The sequence below is a fragment of the Prionailurus bengalensis genome, chromosome D1, assembly GCF_016509475.1.
Source record: "Prionailurus bengalensis isolate Pbe53 chromosome D1, Fcat_Pben_1.1_paternal_pri, whole genome shotgun sequence".
NCBI classification, from domain to species: Eukaryota; Metazoa; Chordata; class Mammalia; order Carnivora; family Felidae; genus Prionailurus; species Prionailurus bengalensis.
The window spans coordinates 48,566,569-48,584,505 of NC_057346.1; the positions used below are offsets into that span (position 1 = coordinate 48,566,569).

Genomic DNA, 17,937 nt, shown 5'->3' on the forward strand with positions numbered 1-17,937 from the left:
TGTATAAAAAGAGGGAAATGGTATGTACTGAATGGGGGATTATAAAACACCTAGGTCAGTGTGTAGCACCGAATAAATATGCAATAAATATCAGTTCCCTTGAGGGAATTTTTAGTATTTATGTAAGTTTTGTATATTATTAGGAGTTTATAATTTTTTTAAAGTCTCCTTCTTAGGTAGTTTGAATTATTAAGTACTTTTACTATTGCTAATTAGTAATTAATTTCTTGTTAAAAACAAGTCATTTTCTTTGAATATTTTCAGTGGTGATCATAGTATAATTAAAATTCCATAAACGTTTTGTTTCCTCTCACATTTATATACTGAGCATTTCCTGTTTTCATTATCACAATTTTAATGGCTCCAAAATAGTCCCACATTCAGATATATATACCCCAGTATTTTTAACCATTTCTCTATTGTTTGGATGTTTGTTTCCAGTTGTGAGTTGTTCTTTGTTTTGTTTTGTTTTTAACATTAAAAACATAATACTGTCATGAAGCTTTGAATACAAATCTTTGCACACATCTCTGATTATTCCTTTAGGATGAATGCCTAGAATTGAATTACCAGATCGCACAATACTGTAAAGTAGGAACTTCTAAAAAATCAAAGTAATTCTTTGTAAATAGAACATTCTGTAAATGCATTTGATTACGATATAATTTTATTTTTCTCTTTTTTGTAACCCCATTTTGGGAGTAATTTTCATGTAAAGAATAACTTCAAATGAAAGAGGAGCTTTTCTAAGGGTATAGTATTTATATTTGCAACCATCAGTTAATTGATAAAGTGTCTTTCCTCTTTGTTGATTCTTTTTCTGAGAGGAGATGGAGTATAGTACATGATGGAGGAAGTGCCATTTGGCTAGGCAATGGGCTTGTGCTCTTGGGGGAGAGTCAACAAATGTGGAGGTTTGGGAACCAGGAGAAAGAAAGGTTTGTGCCAACCACATTCATCAATCATGGAATCTGTCCAATTGAAAGGGAACAGCAGCCCACCCAGAGTCCTATACAGGGACTGCCCTCACCAGCATGGCACCTCACGGTTGCCATTGACTGGGTCAAGTATCAACACTCGGTTAATTAGCCACAATTCTCAGGATCTAAGGATGTCAGCCAGGGGTCTGCCTGTTCACATGGAGAGATTGCTGCTCAGAAAAGAGAGGTTCTGGGGTCTGCCCCTGCAGCTGGCTGGCTCTGTGATGATTATCAGGGGGCTGGAGTGATTCAGCCATGGAGAACAGCAGGCAGTAATTTCACTGCTGCTTTTTATCTGTCCCTCTCTCCACTCAATGCTGGCTGGTGGCAAAGGCCTGAAAAGGACGGCTGGGAGAGAACAATAAGGGGAGATGGAAAACACTTTAAATAATTTCCTTAGCTGAATTCAGATGAACATCCTCTAAAAAACCAAGGGGACTGTCCAGGCCCAGCTGGCAGACTGGTTTTAACTGAAACACAAAATTTGCTTTTGGAAATCCTTGAGACTGGGTACACAGGTCCAGTTACACTCTGCCTCTACCTACCTCTTTTCATGGTGGATTCCCTGACCCATTCTTTTCCTCAAAGTAGCTTTGAGGGCAGGAAAATGTATATTAATAGATGCCAAAGCCACCATATTCTCCATATTAGAGTCAATTCCAAAAACAGTAGTTAAATGTTTCTAGATTCTCATCATAGCTATTACTTCAAAGATCTATTGATTAATAATGGAAGTTTTAAAAATGCAACAGTGATCAACTTTCACCTCTAAAGTATTCCTTTTTCTTTGTTGCCAAGAGTAGTTTTCCTACAAATCTAGCCAAAGATCCAGAAGAATCCTTTAAAGTCATTCAGTTTAACCTCTCAGAAGATGCTCAGGTCCCTCATGGTCAGTGACTAAGCAGCTGCTCTGTAGGATAAGGCCCCTACCTCCCTTCCAATAAAATAAATAATTTTATTTTTTATCCCCTGCTCGGTTTTGACAAAGTTTGGACAGTTTTGTCTCATCATTTGTCCTTCAGCTAAGCCACAATATGAATACCTGAGTTTCCATTTTTATTCTTGTAGCTACATGGAATAAAATGGCTTATACTTCTATATTGTATTTCTTAACACAGTGTGGACTTTCACCGTGTCTTTTCTGAGTCTTCCCTTTAACTCTTGAATACGCCCAGTAAGTTTATTTGTTGATTCATTCATCAATTATTTATTGAATAATACTATGTGCCAGAGAAAGAACCAAGAAACAAAGATGAATGCTACACAGTTCCTGTCTTCTACAAACTTAGTTTGAAAAAAGGATAGACTCATAAGTATATAACATCAAAATAACATAGTGCATGGTGTAGAGAAGCACAGAAAACTCAAAAGAGTACTAAATTACCCAGAGACGTGGATTTGGGATGACCATTTAATATTTTCTATGCACTTGCGTTCTCAGTCTTATCTTTTCCTTTTCATCTGTTGTGTTTCTTAAATTCTACATATGAGTGAAATCTTATGATATTTGTCTTTCTCTGATTGACTTATTTTGCTTAGCATATACGTTCTAGTTTTATCCACATTGTTGCAAATGGCAAGATTTCATTCTTTTTGATCACCAAGTAGTATTGCATTTTATGTATATACCACATCTTCTTTATCCAGTCAATGGACATTTGGGCTCTTTCCATCATTTGGCTAAGGTTGATAGTGCTACTATAAACATTGGGGTGCATGTGAGCCTTATCTTAGATAATGAAAAGAATTGGGCCAGGGAGATAGAAAATTTCTGGTAGAGAAAACAGCATGAGTAAAGGTCAGGAGACAAGTCATAGTGTGGACTCCGCAGGAAAGAGCCTGCAGCTCAGTTCAGTATTCCTGGCGGTAAAAGTGTAAAGCTAGAAATAAAGATTAGATTAAGAGCCAGATAGTGAATATTTTTTTCTCAAATGGCAAAGTTTTGAATGCCCTCTCCAAAAATATGTATACTCTCAGGAGTAAGCATTTGAGTACCTCCAAGTCTGTGCTTGCCTCTTTCCCTATCCCCTTACTCAAGAAATTATCTCTGAGGTGCCAACTCTTGTAAAACCAATACACCCCAACTGATGTTCTTGGAACTAGACCCACATTGCAATGAAGATACTCATCTCCCTTTCTTTTCTTCCCAAACCCCAAGATCTTAGAGAAACTTCCTCATAAGTCATCTAAATGCTGTCCTTGTAACCATATACATGACAATGTAGTTGACATTGCAGTGAAAATGTATCGATTACCAGATGCCAGCTTATCACTGCCTTTTCTGTTCTTCCTTGAATTCCATGAAGGGAGAAATCTTCTGGTTTTTTCCCTGCAGCCTTAGTTTCCCTGTAGCCTTAAAGTCACATAATACGTACTCTAACAAAACTGATAGACTCATCTGGCATCAATAGGTACCTAAAATCAAGAATAGAGTCACTTGTATTCATGGTAAATACTTACCTCATCCGGTTCATTTTGCTATCTTCATTTGAGAATTCTTGTCTGTGTCTTGGAACTAGTGTACCGTTTCTCACCTCAGAGATTTTACATATGTTCTTCCTTTGCCTGGAACCTTCTGTCCTCATCCCCAGTTCCCATTCTGACCCCTTCAAAAGTTGCTAACTGCTCTTCACCTTCAGGGAAAGTTCCTGTGTTTTGTTCTTTTGTTAGCCACTTCTACACCCTGAACTTATGCTTCGTGTGCCTCATAAACTGAGATGTTCACTGCTATAGTTCCAGGACTTAGTCCAATGCCAGACACAGAGCTGGTGTTTAAAGAATATTAAGTAAATTTATGACCACATGACTGCTACTGAGTAATATCTCTGTTAAATGAGATTTGGATTTTTTCGAAGAAAACCAGAATTAGAGAACTGCCAGAAGTATAAAGACATGGGATTTCCGTTGTTACGGTTGAATTATTAATTTCTGCCTTTCAACATAAATGTACAATTGTGTAAACAACCATCTGGAATTTTTATTATTTAAGTCAATAAAAATTGCTAAACATTACCTTGACATTTGCAGTGATATAACAGGTTACAGCTGATCTTATTTTGACATTGAACTTTTCTGACTAATTGAATGTCCTAATTAATTTTTCTGGATAACTACTAAATTCTTAGTCCTCATCATTTTTTATCCAAGAGCAGAAATTAATCAAGTAATAGTAACTTTAGGAAGCTGTATTGGTTGTAGAGAAATTAAATATCCAGTGACAGAAGACTGGTTAAATACATGCTAATATATGACCTTGATGAAATATTTAGCCATTTAAAATGGATAATTATAAACACTACCTACGTATATGAATATGGCTTAAAATATAATGTGAAAACATAATATTAAAACATAATGTAGCCAGGGAGATGGAGATTAAAAAATTATTAAAAATAATAAATAAGTAAGATGGTTTGTGAATTTGGGGAAGACTTTTAATTACGTCTTACATACAGATTTTAGAAAGTTACATGTATATTGGATGTCAATTGCTATAATCTGCATGAGTAAGTATGAAAGCTTTATTAGAATATAAATTATCAAATTTATATTCTGCAGTAGTAATGCATTCCTTGCCTATGTCTATTGCAAATTAAAACCTGTTTATTACTGGAAAGTATCTCACATTTATTATAACTGTAGAAGAGAGACCTGGCTTCTGAAGCCAACATTTCCTGTTACATAGGAACACATTTATTTGATGTATAACGGTGCTGGAAATAACAAAATTAAAACAGCCAAATTCACTACTCTACCAAATCAATTTTCATGTAACTGGTTTCCTTCCATTCTTTTCCATATGTATGTATAATTTTTACAACTGACACTAATGTTTTTGCAGTTTTGCATATAACACAATTTGTAAGCTTGTATTTCCTACTGTGTAATGATCATTTTAATTGCTATGTAACAGAAACATTTCTTAAAAGCGAAAATATGAGGTCCTTTGTAGAAACAAAAATATAAGACCCCTTAGACCTCTTGCAATGCAGAGACAAACTTGAGTGTTTTTCCTGACCTTCCTTTGTCTGCTGACAGTGCACTTTATAGCTTTGCATAGAAGACTGTTATCACCTGATTTCCATTTGAGTAGTAAGATGATAACACAGGATGCAAGGGGAACTAGGTTTAGGTGACAGCCATATCATTTAATGTCTACTTATTGTTTCTCCAGGGGAATTCTGGCCTGGGATTCAGTATTGCTGGAGGGACAGATAATCCCCACATTGGAGATGACCCTGGCATATTTATTACGAAGATTATACCGGGTGGTGCTGCAGCAGAGGATGGCAGACTCAGGTAAAGCTCTGAAACGTTAGAATTATTTGGAAAGTAAACCTGCCACATCAATGAGACACATTTATACCTTTGCAGAATAATAATTTTACAAGGCTGTACTTGAAAGACACAGCTGTCAAAGCAAGCTTTCTGTAATGACTTTGCAGATTTCTTATTACTTACTAAATTTCAAGTAGTATTTAATTTGTGTTTGTTGAAGGGCACTACATTCAACATTCAGCGTGGCACCGTGAGGAGGGTATGCAGATAAATCTCTTGTTCCATGGGGCCTTCAGTCTAGTTGGAAGGAAGAATACTCAGAGCTGATGAGCAAATAATAAAATGTATAGAAAACAATATACTGTAAGTAGTATTAGCAGATAGGGCAATGGTATAGACACTGTATGTATCCATAGATTTATTTTTTTTAGTCCATTTATAAGGGCTTTCTGTAGGAGTTTGAACAGAGAATCTAAAAACTATTCTATAGGAAGATTCTATTCTGGGTCTAAAAATAGTTAAGATTTCAGTAACCCCACAAATCTGAATTAGAACATAGAAGGAGAAAGAACAAGTTATCCCAACCAAGAGAGAAACCAACTGGATGAGGTTGACTGGATGAGGACCACAAGGTGAGCTTGAGTAGGCAGATGGAGTGGAGTCACATAATGCACAGGATAGACTAATAGCTGTTTGAATCAGGACACTTGCTCTTTAAAGAACCGAAGATTATTTGGGCAACTAAGAGGCACACAGGACAATCAGTAAATAATATAAAATTCTATCAGAGATCAAAGCACTAGCTAACAGGCATTGTTGATTAGAACAATTAAAAGAGATTTCCCTGGGGAGAAAAACATATCCCAGTGTTAATTTCATGCTTCTACTAGACTGTGAATCCCCTCAGGCCAAGAAGTTACATATAGAAGTGAACCAACAAATTCTTGCTGAATGAATGAGTGAGTTTTTGAATTAATGAATTCATTAAAGGAGATGGAAAAAGAAGTTAAACTAATGAGTAGGGGGAGAGAAGGTAGCACAAGCAAAGTCTTATCGGTAAGAACGACTTTAGCTTATGGGGCACCTGGGTGGCTCAGTCAGTTAAGTGTCTGACTTTGGTTCAGGTCATGATCTCATGGTTTGTGAGTTCGAACCCCACATCGGACTCTGTGCTGACAGCTCAGAGCCTGGATCCTGCTTCGGATTCCGTGCCTCCCTCTCTCTCTGCTCCTTTCCCACTCCCACTCTGTCTCTTTCTCTCAAAAATAAATAAATGTTGAAAAAATTTAAAAAAAAAAAAAGAATGACTTTAACTTGCATGGGGCCACAATGAGGACTGTGACCTAAGTATCATACATGTAAGCCATGTAGCCTTTCCTTGTCTGTTTTTTTCATTAAACATAAGTAAGCTAGTTTACTATTTTTCTTATAAAGCAGCCAAGGACACTCTGTTCCCTATCCGCTTGTTTCAATGCATTGATTACTTACGACAGCTTGTGGAAGAGAATCACAGGCTTTTTTTTTTTTTTCAGGTGCATCTGCATCTCCTTTCAAGACCAAAAAACATGAGTGACACTCCCACAGGAAACACATGCTTTTTGACAATAGAATTTTCAGGCTGAATTGATGAGATTAATTTCAGAGTACAGAAATATCCATGCTACAGAGTGAACAATTTGAAATAGATACTGTGTAATTCTCATGAGTCATAGTGGGGACTGGGTTTGCTAATACTGGATGCTGGTGAAGTGCCATTTTCAAAGTTTAAGAACAGAGTTGTTGGAAGATGGTTCTGAAATTGATAGCCCACAATCATTATCTCATACTACTTTGCCTAGAAATAGGGGAATTTCCATCTCTTAGCCAAATTCTGACTCTAAGGTTTGGGATACAATAGACTTTATGTTGAGTGCCTATCCCCATTGTTAGGAATGAAAAGTGACCATGCTACCACTGATTGACTGCAAATATAGGGAACAATCTCATGCCTGCAGAGGTAAAAGGAAATTCTGCTAGAAGCAGCATTGAATAATTGTAAATAGAATAATCATAATGCTAGCTAAAATTTGTTGAGATTTTATTATGTGTGGGGAATTGTGCTTAGATAAATAGATGATAGATCAAAAGATAGATAGATGAAAGAAAGAAGGAAAGGAGAAAGAGAAAGAAAGAAAGAAAGAAAGAAAGAAAGAAAGAAAGAAAGAAAGAAAGAAAGAAAGAAAGAAAGAAAGGAATAGAATATATGCAGTCATCTTTATACTTGCAGCAGCCATATGAGGTAGATACCATTATTTGGCCATAATATCAACTCATGAAATTAAGGCTTCACAACTCGGATGATCATCAAGCTAGCTTTGAATACATCCAAAAATTAATCCTGAATATCACTTATGTACTCTCTTAAGTTCTAGTTCAAGAGTAGAATCTTCTACCTCATGTGGTTCCTTCATAAAAACTCCTAAAGGCAAAATTTTTCACAATGTTAAGGGGCAACTCTAAACATTACAAAGTTTGTTATTTTTCTATTGAGTCACATTTTTTTTTATTCTGTCCTCTACCCATGGGTCTTGTTCTGGCTTCCTGGAGCCAGGGCTACAGCCTATGACTGCATATGTAAATACTGCCTCTTAAGGTTGTGTAGTGGTAACTGAATAGTGGTCCTAACTTGAGCAACTAAAAATACCTACTCTCCAATCCACATTGCAGCCTTTTGCTATGTGAAGACAGCTATTGATTGGATCTCTATTTCACTTCGATAAATTCTTGCTACTCCCGTGGAGATTGTTTCCCCCCTTACTGCTTCCTCCCCTGAGCTGGAATGGCCGGGAGACATCTAAGAGATCAAGAATAATTGATTGAAACCTGGCAGCATGACATTAAGTGTAGATTTTTAGAATTTGGCAATCTATTTATTTCAAAGCCTTTATTTTACAGAGGAAACTGAGGCTCAGTAGGATGACTTATCCTGAGGTATAAATCTTTGGAAGCTCTACTTTAAATAGAATCCAAATGTTTTGACTCAAGTAATTAACACCATAAGGTAGTGTTAAGGGATAGTAACACCAAGCCCACCTAACAGGCACACTGTTCAGAGATGGACCAACAAGCTGTGATGAATACTTTCAATCTCACCATTAGTCCTTTGGACAAGAGAGCAGCATGTTACAATGAGCTCTGGGAAGATGTAGGTTCTAATCTGTATACTAACATAATTGGTCTTGGAAAATTAGACTCTTTCAGTCACTGTTTTCTTTTCTGTAAAATGATGACAATAATACTGACTCCATTGAGTTGTTCTGTGGATTCAGTGAGAAAACCTATGTCCCTAGCTAAATCAGACATATATTAGATGCCCAATAAATTTTATCAGTGTCTTCCCCTTTTCCTTACCTGCCGTCTCTATCTCTCAGTGGTCTTTCCTCTGCTCTTGCCTGTTTTTTTCTCTTTCTCATTGGTTTTCTATTACCTTTCATCTCATTCCTTCTATATTTCTTTCAGTCTCTTTTCAGCTTCCACATCTTTCCCTAAACTTCCTATTCCCATCTGCTTGTACTCCTTTTGTTCCTAGTTATTACATGGAATTAGAGCCCATTTAGAAACAGGTATGGTACCAAAAAAGTTTCTATGTTTCTGTTCTTGAGTTTATAATATAGTCAACTGAATCTGCTATGTTTCCCTCACTTAAAAAATAAGTTTACAAACTAAACGTGGTTATCTTTTATTTGAAAAATCTTTGTTCTTTCATGTGAGTTAAACACTATTTTTAAATGTGTTTTTCCATATTATGAATTATATTTTTAACAAATAACACTAAAACTTATAGAGAAGGTGGCATAGAGAAAAGTGCAGTAATGGGTCTGCTCCTCAAAGGGTAGAAATCTAGATTCTACATTAGTGGATATATTATAATCATATCAACAATAATAATAGCAAAGACCCACATAGTGCTTCAGTGTGCTAAGTACTCTTCTGGCACATTAACTCATTTAAAGTGTACAACAACTCATTGAAACCCACACTTTTATTACCTCCATTTTTCAGAGAATTAAATCAAAGAACTGAGAGATTGAGTAACTTGCACAATATTGCATGACTAGGAAATGTTGGAGCCAGAATTTGAACCCAGGAAGTCTGGCTCCAATGTCCATGGCTTTACATTCTAAGTTATTCTCAGGGGAAAGGGGAGACACTTAAAGATACACTGTAGGAGGTAACGTTCTGAAAATGCCACTCCTCAGCATTCCACACCGTAATCCATAGAGCCTGTGACTATCATATCACTCCTGTCATTATGTTATGTTATATGGCACAGTTGACCTTAATATAGGGAGACTATTCAAGTGAGCCTGATCTAATCATGAGTTTTAAAAGTGGAGAATTTTCTCTGACCATTGGCAAAAGTCAGAGATTCAAAATGGGTGAAGTACTTGAGACTGTTGCCGGTTGGAAGACAGAGGGAGGAGGCCATGTGAGAAAGAATGTGAGTGGCCTCTAGAAGCAGAGGGTCTTCAAGTGGACAGCCAACAAGGAAGCAGGGACTTCTGTCCCACACTTGCAAGGAACGGAGTCCTACAACGACCATGTGAGCTTGGAAAAAGTCCCTAAGCCCCCAGATGACACTGTTGGTGGGCTGATATCTGGATTTCAGCCTGTGAGAACCTGAGCATTCCAGCCACACTGCACCAGACTTTTGATCTATGAGAAGAGTGAGCTGATAAATGCATGTTGTTTTATGCTGTTAAATTTTTGGTAATCATCTAAGGAGCAATGTAACACTAACATATACATCATTCTAGGAATTCTAGGTTCATGGTTACAAAATCTTCCTGCATGAGCTCAGTCACACTCAATATGAAGTGAGTGTGCAGGCTTGAGACACAGATGAAATAAGAGGTGATTCTCTGCCTCGTGAGATTAGACTCCAAATTGAGCTCAGGTCTCAGGGGTTACCCCAGAACAGAGATGTAGGAGAAAGTACATACTATTTGGAGTTGGAGGACCTGGGTTTCAAGTTCTGCCTTTCTAGCTGTGTGACCGTGGGAATCTTTTTAAGCTCTCTGGGCTCCAGTTCCCTTACTGATAAATTGGAGATAGGAACATAGATCTCAGGAAGCTGTGGTAAGGATTAAATGAAACATTGAATGTGAAGGAATCATGTAAAATTCAAGGTCCTCAACACAGCTCGTTCTGCCGAGCCAGCCATTTAACAGCATCCTGAACTTGAGCCATAAGTCTGTGACATCCAGGAAGGAACACTTTTGGTAGAAGTCTAAAATAACTCCCAGTGACCCGCATCCTAGGTAGTCGCTTTCCCTTGAGTGTGGGCAGAATCTGTGAGTATGATGGGATTTCACTTCCATGATAATACTGCTGTATGTGACAGAAGAGATTTCACAAATGTAATTGAGGCCCCTAATCAGTTGACTTTGAAGTAATCAAAAGAGAGATTATATCATGTCTGCCTGACCTCATTATATGAGTACTTTAAAAGCCAAGAGACTGTACTGCGACCTGGACAAAGAAAATTCCATGTTGTAAGAGGATCTTTGGAAGAGGTCATGTGGCAAGTAACTGAGGGCAGCTGATAGGAGTTGAGAGTGGTCCCCGGCCTATAGCTAGCAAAAGGGACGATTTCAGGAATATGGCTGAATTCTGACAATAGATACATGAGCCTGGAAGAGAACCCCATGGTCCTGAAAGGGATGACATCTAGATGACAAAATAAACAAAGCAGACCTTGACACCTTGACTGCAACCTTGGGGGACCCAGAGCCAATGACTTCACTAAGCTGTACTCAGACTCCTGACCCACTGGAGACTGAGATAATAAATGTATGTTGTTTTCAACTTCAAAAGTTGTGGTAATTTATTACACAGCAATAGAAAACTGATAGGAATGCTATGGAATTCTGGACTCTGAAATTCCCTTGTGGCAGGTCTGCAGAGTGGCTTGCCATGGCAGGCCTCTGCCAGCACAACCCCACTCTGAACTCCAGAAACACTGATCAGGCCTCATAGCTTGCCTCAGGCTCTTCCCATCCCTGGAGGCAAGAGGCAAAAGGCACAATGAGAAACAAGGGATGAATGGATATCAGAAATGGGGAAGAAACCAGCCCCCCAAGGGAAGAGACAGCAGAAATCTGTTTCCTCTGATGGCTGGAGATGTGCCTCTGAGCTGGAGTGAGAGGGAGAGAGTCAGAGCTATGGGGAAAATGGGGAATGAGAGCTAAGAGGCAATGCAAGAGAGCACGTAGTGGTTTAGATTAATTTCTGTGGACAATGATCTTTTCCCCATGCAATTTCTTTTTAAATATAACTTATAGTGTATATGTGTTTATGGATAAGATAGCTGTCCTTTGTGGAATATGTATAAAATGCAGAAGAGTAGACAAAAATTAAAACAGCACACTCACTTTTACACAACACAAAGTCAGTTACTGTTAACATGTTTTATACATTTATTTCTGGGGTTTTTTTTGTGTTTTTTTTTTAATTTTGTTCAGATCATGCTCTATATATTTAGCATTTAACTTCACATAACCTTCTTTCATAAACCTCTCCCTAGATAATTTTTAAAAAACCTTTACAAATATTTTAATTTCTATTTAATAATATATTTACCATGCACATTATTAAGAATTGATTTTCAGTTTCTCAGCATTTTAAACAACTGGAAATCTTTTAGAAGACATTGTTGACCTTGTTTTTTATACTTTCCTTAGGATGTATTTCTAGTAGAATTTCAGGACTAAAAACTTATGAGCATTTTAAAGAATTTTGACACATATTGATAAATTTCTTTCCAGAGAGATTGTACTAAATTTTACTTCTACCAGCAACGTTGAAGAAGGCCTATTTTATGATATGTTGTTGGTATTGTATGCGCTTACACATATATAATTCTGGGCTGTTTGCCAAGGCAAACAATGGTATATTTGCTTGCTTTACTTTGCCTTTATTTGACAGTTAACAGTAAGATTGAACTTTTCAAAAATGTTATTAGTCATTTGTATTTTTTCTTCTAGAAGTAGTGATTCAAATTGGATAACATTACTTATCTTTAAAGTAAGAATATTTTAGAAAGAACATTAAGTTTTCTTCCAGAGAAAAATAAATATATCTCCATGCTTTGGAGAATGATTTTTATTTCTACTTTTGTTTCTGAACCATAAATATGCCCTTTGTGTGGCTTCAAGTCCCTGGATTGCTGCAGACCAATATTGATCTGTCATCCTAGGGAAGAACTATCACATGACAGCCACCGTTTGGCGATGCAGCAATGACATTTTACACAACAGTGCATTTATTAAACCCATCTACAGCACAAAAGCAGCATGTAGTAGCAGGCAGAAAGGATGGCTGCTTGCCAGTTTCCTGACAAGTGACACAATTTAATCTCTCAGCCCTTAGCACAATAATTCCTATTCCCAGACAAGATGAAAAAAAAAGTTTTCTTTAAATCATTTCTTCATTTGTTCCTTCCATGTCTGTTTTTTGCTAAGGTTGGCTTTGTCTTTATAAAATCCAAGACAACATATGTGCTGATTTCAAGAAAGAATAATATTGATCACATTGAGGTTTGACTATATTGACCAAAGTTCAGAGGTTGAGGATCAGTGTTTCAAGAATACAACTCCTGTGTATAAACTACAGCATTGTCCTTTTGGCTGTCATTTGGTAATTTACTCTCTGATTTTTTTCATTAATTCATATCCATTAATGGTGATTTTAAAATAAGAAAATGAGAGAGAGGAAAGGGAAGAAAGGAGCAAAGGGAAGGAAAAAAAGAGAAAAAGAAAAAAAAAATGGTGATCACCAGGAGCTGAGGACAACATATAACCCTGTAAGTGGAAAAGACAAAGCTAAACCTAATTTCTGTGCAATTGAAAAACACCAAGCAGAAGAAAGAGAGCAACCTCCAAGCATAATTACACCCAAGACCCACTTTTAGATTAAGGAAATAGAAGACTTCCAGTGAGTAAAACTGCATAAGAGATTGCTAAATTTTTAGAGTACCAGTGAACTTTCAAGATTTTGGATGATTGCAGATTAAGACCTCATGCAAGTCCACCATCAATTCCCACCACCACATAACCCAATTGATTATTGCGTGCAATGACTATGACGAAGCTACATTTTTCAAAGACAAAGATTCTCAGTGTCTTCAAAACTATATAAACTCTTCTTTCATTATTGCTTTGGGGGTACAGCAGGACATAAATCCAACTGTTACCCTGAACATCTTCATCAGAAGAAAAGCATCATTATTTAGTCCAAATGACACCAGCACCCTCCTTAGAAAGAAATATGGGGGGAAGAAGACCTCAGTGGACTCATTTTTATCGATTTTTTCCTTTCATATCTTCCTGTAGAAATAAATAGGTGTGAGATGCAACATCCCTGTGTCCTTTGACTTTATCAATATTATCAGCCCTGAATGTGTTTTGACAACCTGCTTAGACAATAAAAAAAAAATCACCTAGCAAATGGTTCCATGGTGACTGGTAATGACAAGTCCCCAACAATTTAGAACTACACAGGAACATTTCTAAGCAAGAATAATTTTAGCTACATAATTGGTTGAACACCAGGTACCCATATATAGTCTTTCATAGCTGGAACAGCATCTCCAACAATTTTCCTGTTTTGGTCAACTGTTATGTAATCTAATAAGAGAAATCCTTCAATTGGCTAAATGAAATGGTTTTATGGTAAACATACCTCCCCCACTTTTTTTTTAAACAAATTGTGCCAAGTCTTCTAGCTATCCACAAGCAAAAGAATTAAGTTGGACCCCTACCTTATACCACACATAAAAATTAACACTATGTGGATCACAAGAGTAAATATTAATGAGTGACCTTGAATTAGGCAGTGGTTTCTTAATATGATAACAAAGCAACTTAAAAAAAAAACAGATAAGTTGGATTTCATCAATATTAAAAACTTTTGTGCTTCAAAGAACATCATCAAAAAACCCATAGAATGAGAAAAATATTTGTAGTAGTACATTTGATAAGGGATTTGTATCCAGAATATATGAAGAAATTTTATGTCAACAGTAGACAAATAACCTAATTAAAAAATCAGTAAAGAATTTTGTGTTAGTTTCCCATTCCTTTTTTTTTTTTTGATGTTTATTTATCTTTGAGAGAGAGAGACAGAGCATGAGTGGAGGAGGGGCAGGGAGAGAAGGAGACAGAATCTGAAGCAGGCTTCAGACTCTGAGCTGTCAGCACAGAGCCCGATGTGGGCCTCAAACTCACTGACTGCGAGATCATGACCTGAGCCAAAGTCAGATGCTTAACCCACTGAGCCACCCAGGTGCCCCCTCCTATTTCTGCTCTAACAGAGTATCATAAACTTAGTATCTTAAAATAACGCAAATTTACTATATTACAGTGCTGGAGGTCAGATATCCAAAATCAGACTCACTGAAATAAACTCAAGGTGTTGCAGGGAAGCTCCAGAGGATAATTGAGAGAATCCATTTTCTTGTCTTTTCCCACATTTTTAAGGTCCATGGCTCTTAACACGTTCCTCCATCTTCCAAGAGCATCAGTCCAGTCTTTGCTTTTGTCATCATATATCTTTTGTCTAACACTACTGCCTCCTTCGTATAAGAACTCTTGTGATCACATTCGATTCAACCAGATAATCCAACATAATCTGCCTGTCTTAAGATCTTTAACTGAATCAAATCTGTAAGTTTCTTTGATCTGTAACAATGCATTCCCAGTTAAGATATTAGGTCTTGAACTTTTTTATGGGGAATGGGGAGGGCTTATTCTGCCTACCATAAATTTGAACAGATTATTTCTTTAAAGAAGATATACAAATGGCAAATGAGCACATAAAAAGATGTGAAACATTATTCATTAGGGAACTGCAAATCAGAACTACAGTGAGATACCACTTTACACCCAGTAGAATGGCTATAATCAAAAAAGATAGATAATAACACATGTTAGCCAGGATACAGAGAAATCAGAACCCCCATGCACTGTGGGTAAGAAGGCAAAATGGTACAGCCACTTTGGAAAATAGTCTGTCAGTTCCTCAAAAGTTAACAGTTACCACATGAATGGCAATTCTACTCCTAAGTATATATCTGAAAAGAATTGAAATTTATGTCCACACAAAAACCTTTTTTATAATATTCATAAAGTATAAACAACTCAAATATCTAGTACTAAATGATAGAGAATAAGTTTGGTATACCCATGCAAGGGATATTATTCTGCCATGATAAGGAATAAAGTACTGTTACATACCATATCATAGATGAAACTTGAAAACAGTATTCTGTGTGAAGGAAGCCTGATACCAAAGGCCACATATTGGACACTTTTTATTTCTATGAAGTGTAGAGAATAGAGAAATTGATATAGGTAGAAAGTAGATTAATGATTGCCAGAGGCTGATATGGGATTTTTGGGGCATGATGAAAATGTTTTAAAATTAGATAGTGCTAATAATTGTACAACTATATGATTATACTAAAAATCAGTGAATTGTACACTTTAAAAAGCCATATTTTAAAATATGGGGATTATATCTCAATAAAGCTTTTACTTAAAATATCCAGTCCTTATTTTCTAGCATAAAATATCTATTATTTACAAATAGGAAGTTTTTTTCTTCTAGTTTTAGCAAGCTCACAACTTCTTCACATTGCTATCAAGATACAGAAATAATTCATTTGAGGTTCCATGATTTAGGAAAGTTCTTTTAGGAAATAATCTCTTCACCAAAGAGAGAGTACCTGTGGTTTGGGCTCCATGCCTGTATGGTCAAAGTAATCTCTAAAATAGGCAAATATCACACCATGTTTCCATTTCCTAACAAAACTAACCGATATTTGACCTTCTGTGCCAGCTGCTAAAACATCAACACTTCCGAAAAATTATGTGACAAATAAAGGTTTTATTTTCAGAAGCCGCAAACAAATCACTAAGTGCTTTAAAATTTAGGAGGATTAATTTAGACTGAGTTTTATAAAGTTCAGTTATCCAAATATACTTTTGGAAGAAAAAACCATATTGATCCTGACAAAGGAACAATAGGATTGTTAAAACATAGATGTGATGGTTCACATCCCTTAAGACTAGCTCCATGAGGCTCTAAATATTCTGATGTAATTCTAGTCCCTGCTTTGTTTATAGAAAGCAATTTCTGGCACTGTTTGTAGATCTAGACTCAAACTCCCAGTTCAGACTGAGAGTTAACAAGATGCACTGCTCTAGTGAAGGACAGAGACAGACCTGGGGATCTCTGCCACTAACTTGCTGGGAGACCTTGAGAATGGTACATAATCTTCATGATCTCAGCATCTTTCTCCCTTAAACTAGTATAATAGAAGCTCTTTGGGAATTTTCTGTTTCAAAGTCAAATTCTTATCGTTTGACTTTTGTTGACTGAGACATTCAAAATGCTGTTATAATGGTCAGAAAATCAACCCTTTGTTTTGATTAAATCTGTAGATCTGAGAACATGCAATCTTTATTACATTCTGAAAGCAAAGAGCTGGTCACAACTTTAAATGCTGATAAAGTACTTGTTATTATTTATTCCTCATAGTCTCCCAAGAAGGCGTGTTGTCATTCTAATATTCAGAAACTATATTTGATATTGATTTTAGTAAATAGCTATTTGGGATCTAGACCAAAACAAAATAGTTTAGGGTGAGGTGGGCAAGGCACTCCAACTAACCCCTCGTTCCTAGTACAGCAGTAATTTCAAGGATAGTTTTTCTGAACAGTTACAAATTACATTATTTGGAAAGGCCTAATAATGTGGTAAGCTTTTGCAAGCATCAAGTTATTACACATTAGATTAACAATTAGATGCCAAAGTCATTAAGATGTTAGAGCTGCTTAATATTCATTCAGCTCCTATGCAGGAAATATGGTAACAGTCAAATGGAGATGTATGTATCATCACCCGAGTGAGGTTTATTTCTCCAGCTCTGCGGTCCACGCTGGGCAACATATACTGACAAGATATCCCTCCACGTTCCCACCCCCTCCATCTACCCACCTCTGCACATTTTAGTTTCCCAGAGGAAGCTGGGAAACCAGGTTAGAGTTTAGAATGTAAGACTCAGAGTTCTGCCCTAGGAAATCCACATAGGGCAAGCAGGCCCCAGTTTGAAGCCCCTCACTGGCCTTTTCTCTTCCTGCTACCAGCTCCTGCTATACCAAAAGGAAGGTGGGGATATGTCTGTGACACTACACTTTGCACATCCAAGCTTCATCCACATCTCCTGCAAATAGTCATCCTTCCACCGCTTTTCGGTCTAAGGTTGTGCACAAAGCCTATACCATCAGTCCTTAGGAACTTGAACTTGGAAAGCGATTTCTGCAGCCACTCTAAAGTGGGCTGGAGTCAAGGAATTCTAGGGTATGTCTCTTGTGGGAGAAGGGGAGTCTATCCTAAGTGGTCGCCTTCCCTAGGCCTTATGAACTCCCCATGAGGTGATCATTAGTGGATGTTAATTTCTTAAAAGTTAGTTGGCAGATACAATAATGGAAACATGTTACTGAATTTTGGGGCCCAGTAAAAATAAAATGAACAGGATATGTATATTGGTAGAGTTCTTGGCTTTTAGGATATCTCATATTAAGTTTTTTAGAAGTGACTGTTGCCACCACCCCATTTTACAGAGAATATGTTTTGC

The 17,937-nt window shown here is 36.9% G+C and overlaps 1 protein-coding gene across 20 annotated transcripts in view; it reads left to right on the forward strand.

Moving 5' to 3' along the window:
- Positions 1–17,937, forward strand: part of DLG2 (discs large MAGUK scaffold protein 2) — a 2,073,554-nt gene that overhangs the window by 1,485,113 nt on the left and 570,504 nt on the right. For all 20 annotated transcript variants that reach the window (XM_043580064.1, XM_043580065.1, XM_043580066.1 and 17 more), the window contains one exon: positions 5,155–5,279. In XM_043580064.1, the coding sequence (XP_043435999.1) occupies positions 5,155–5,279 (125 nt within the window). The remainder of the gene's footprint in view (positions 1–5,154; positions 5,280–17,937) is intronic.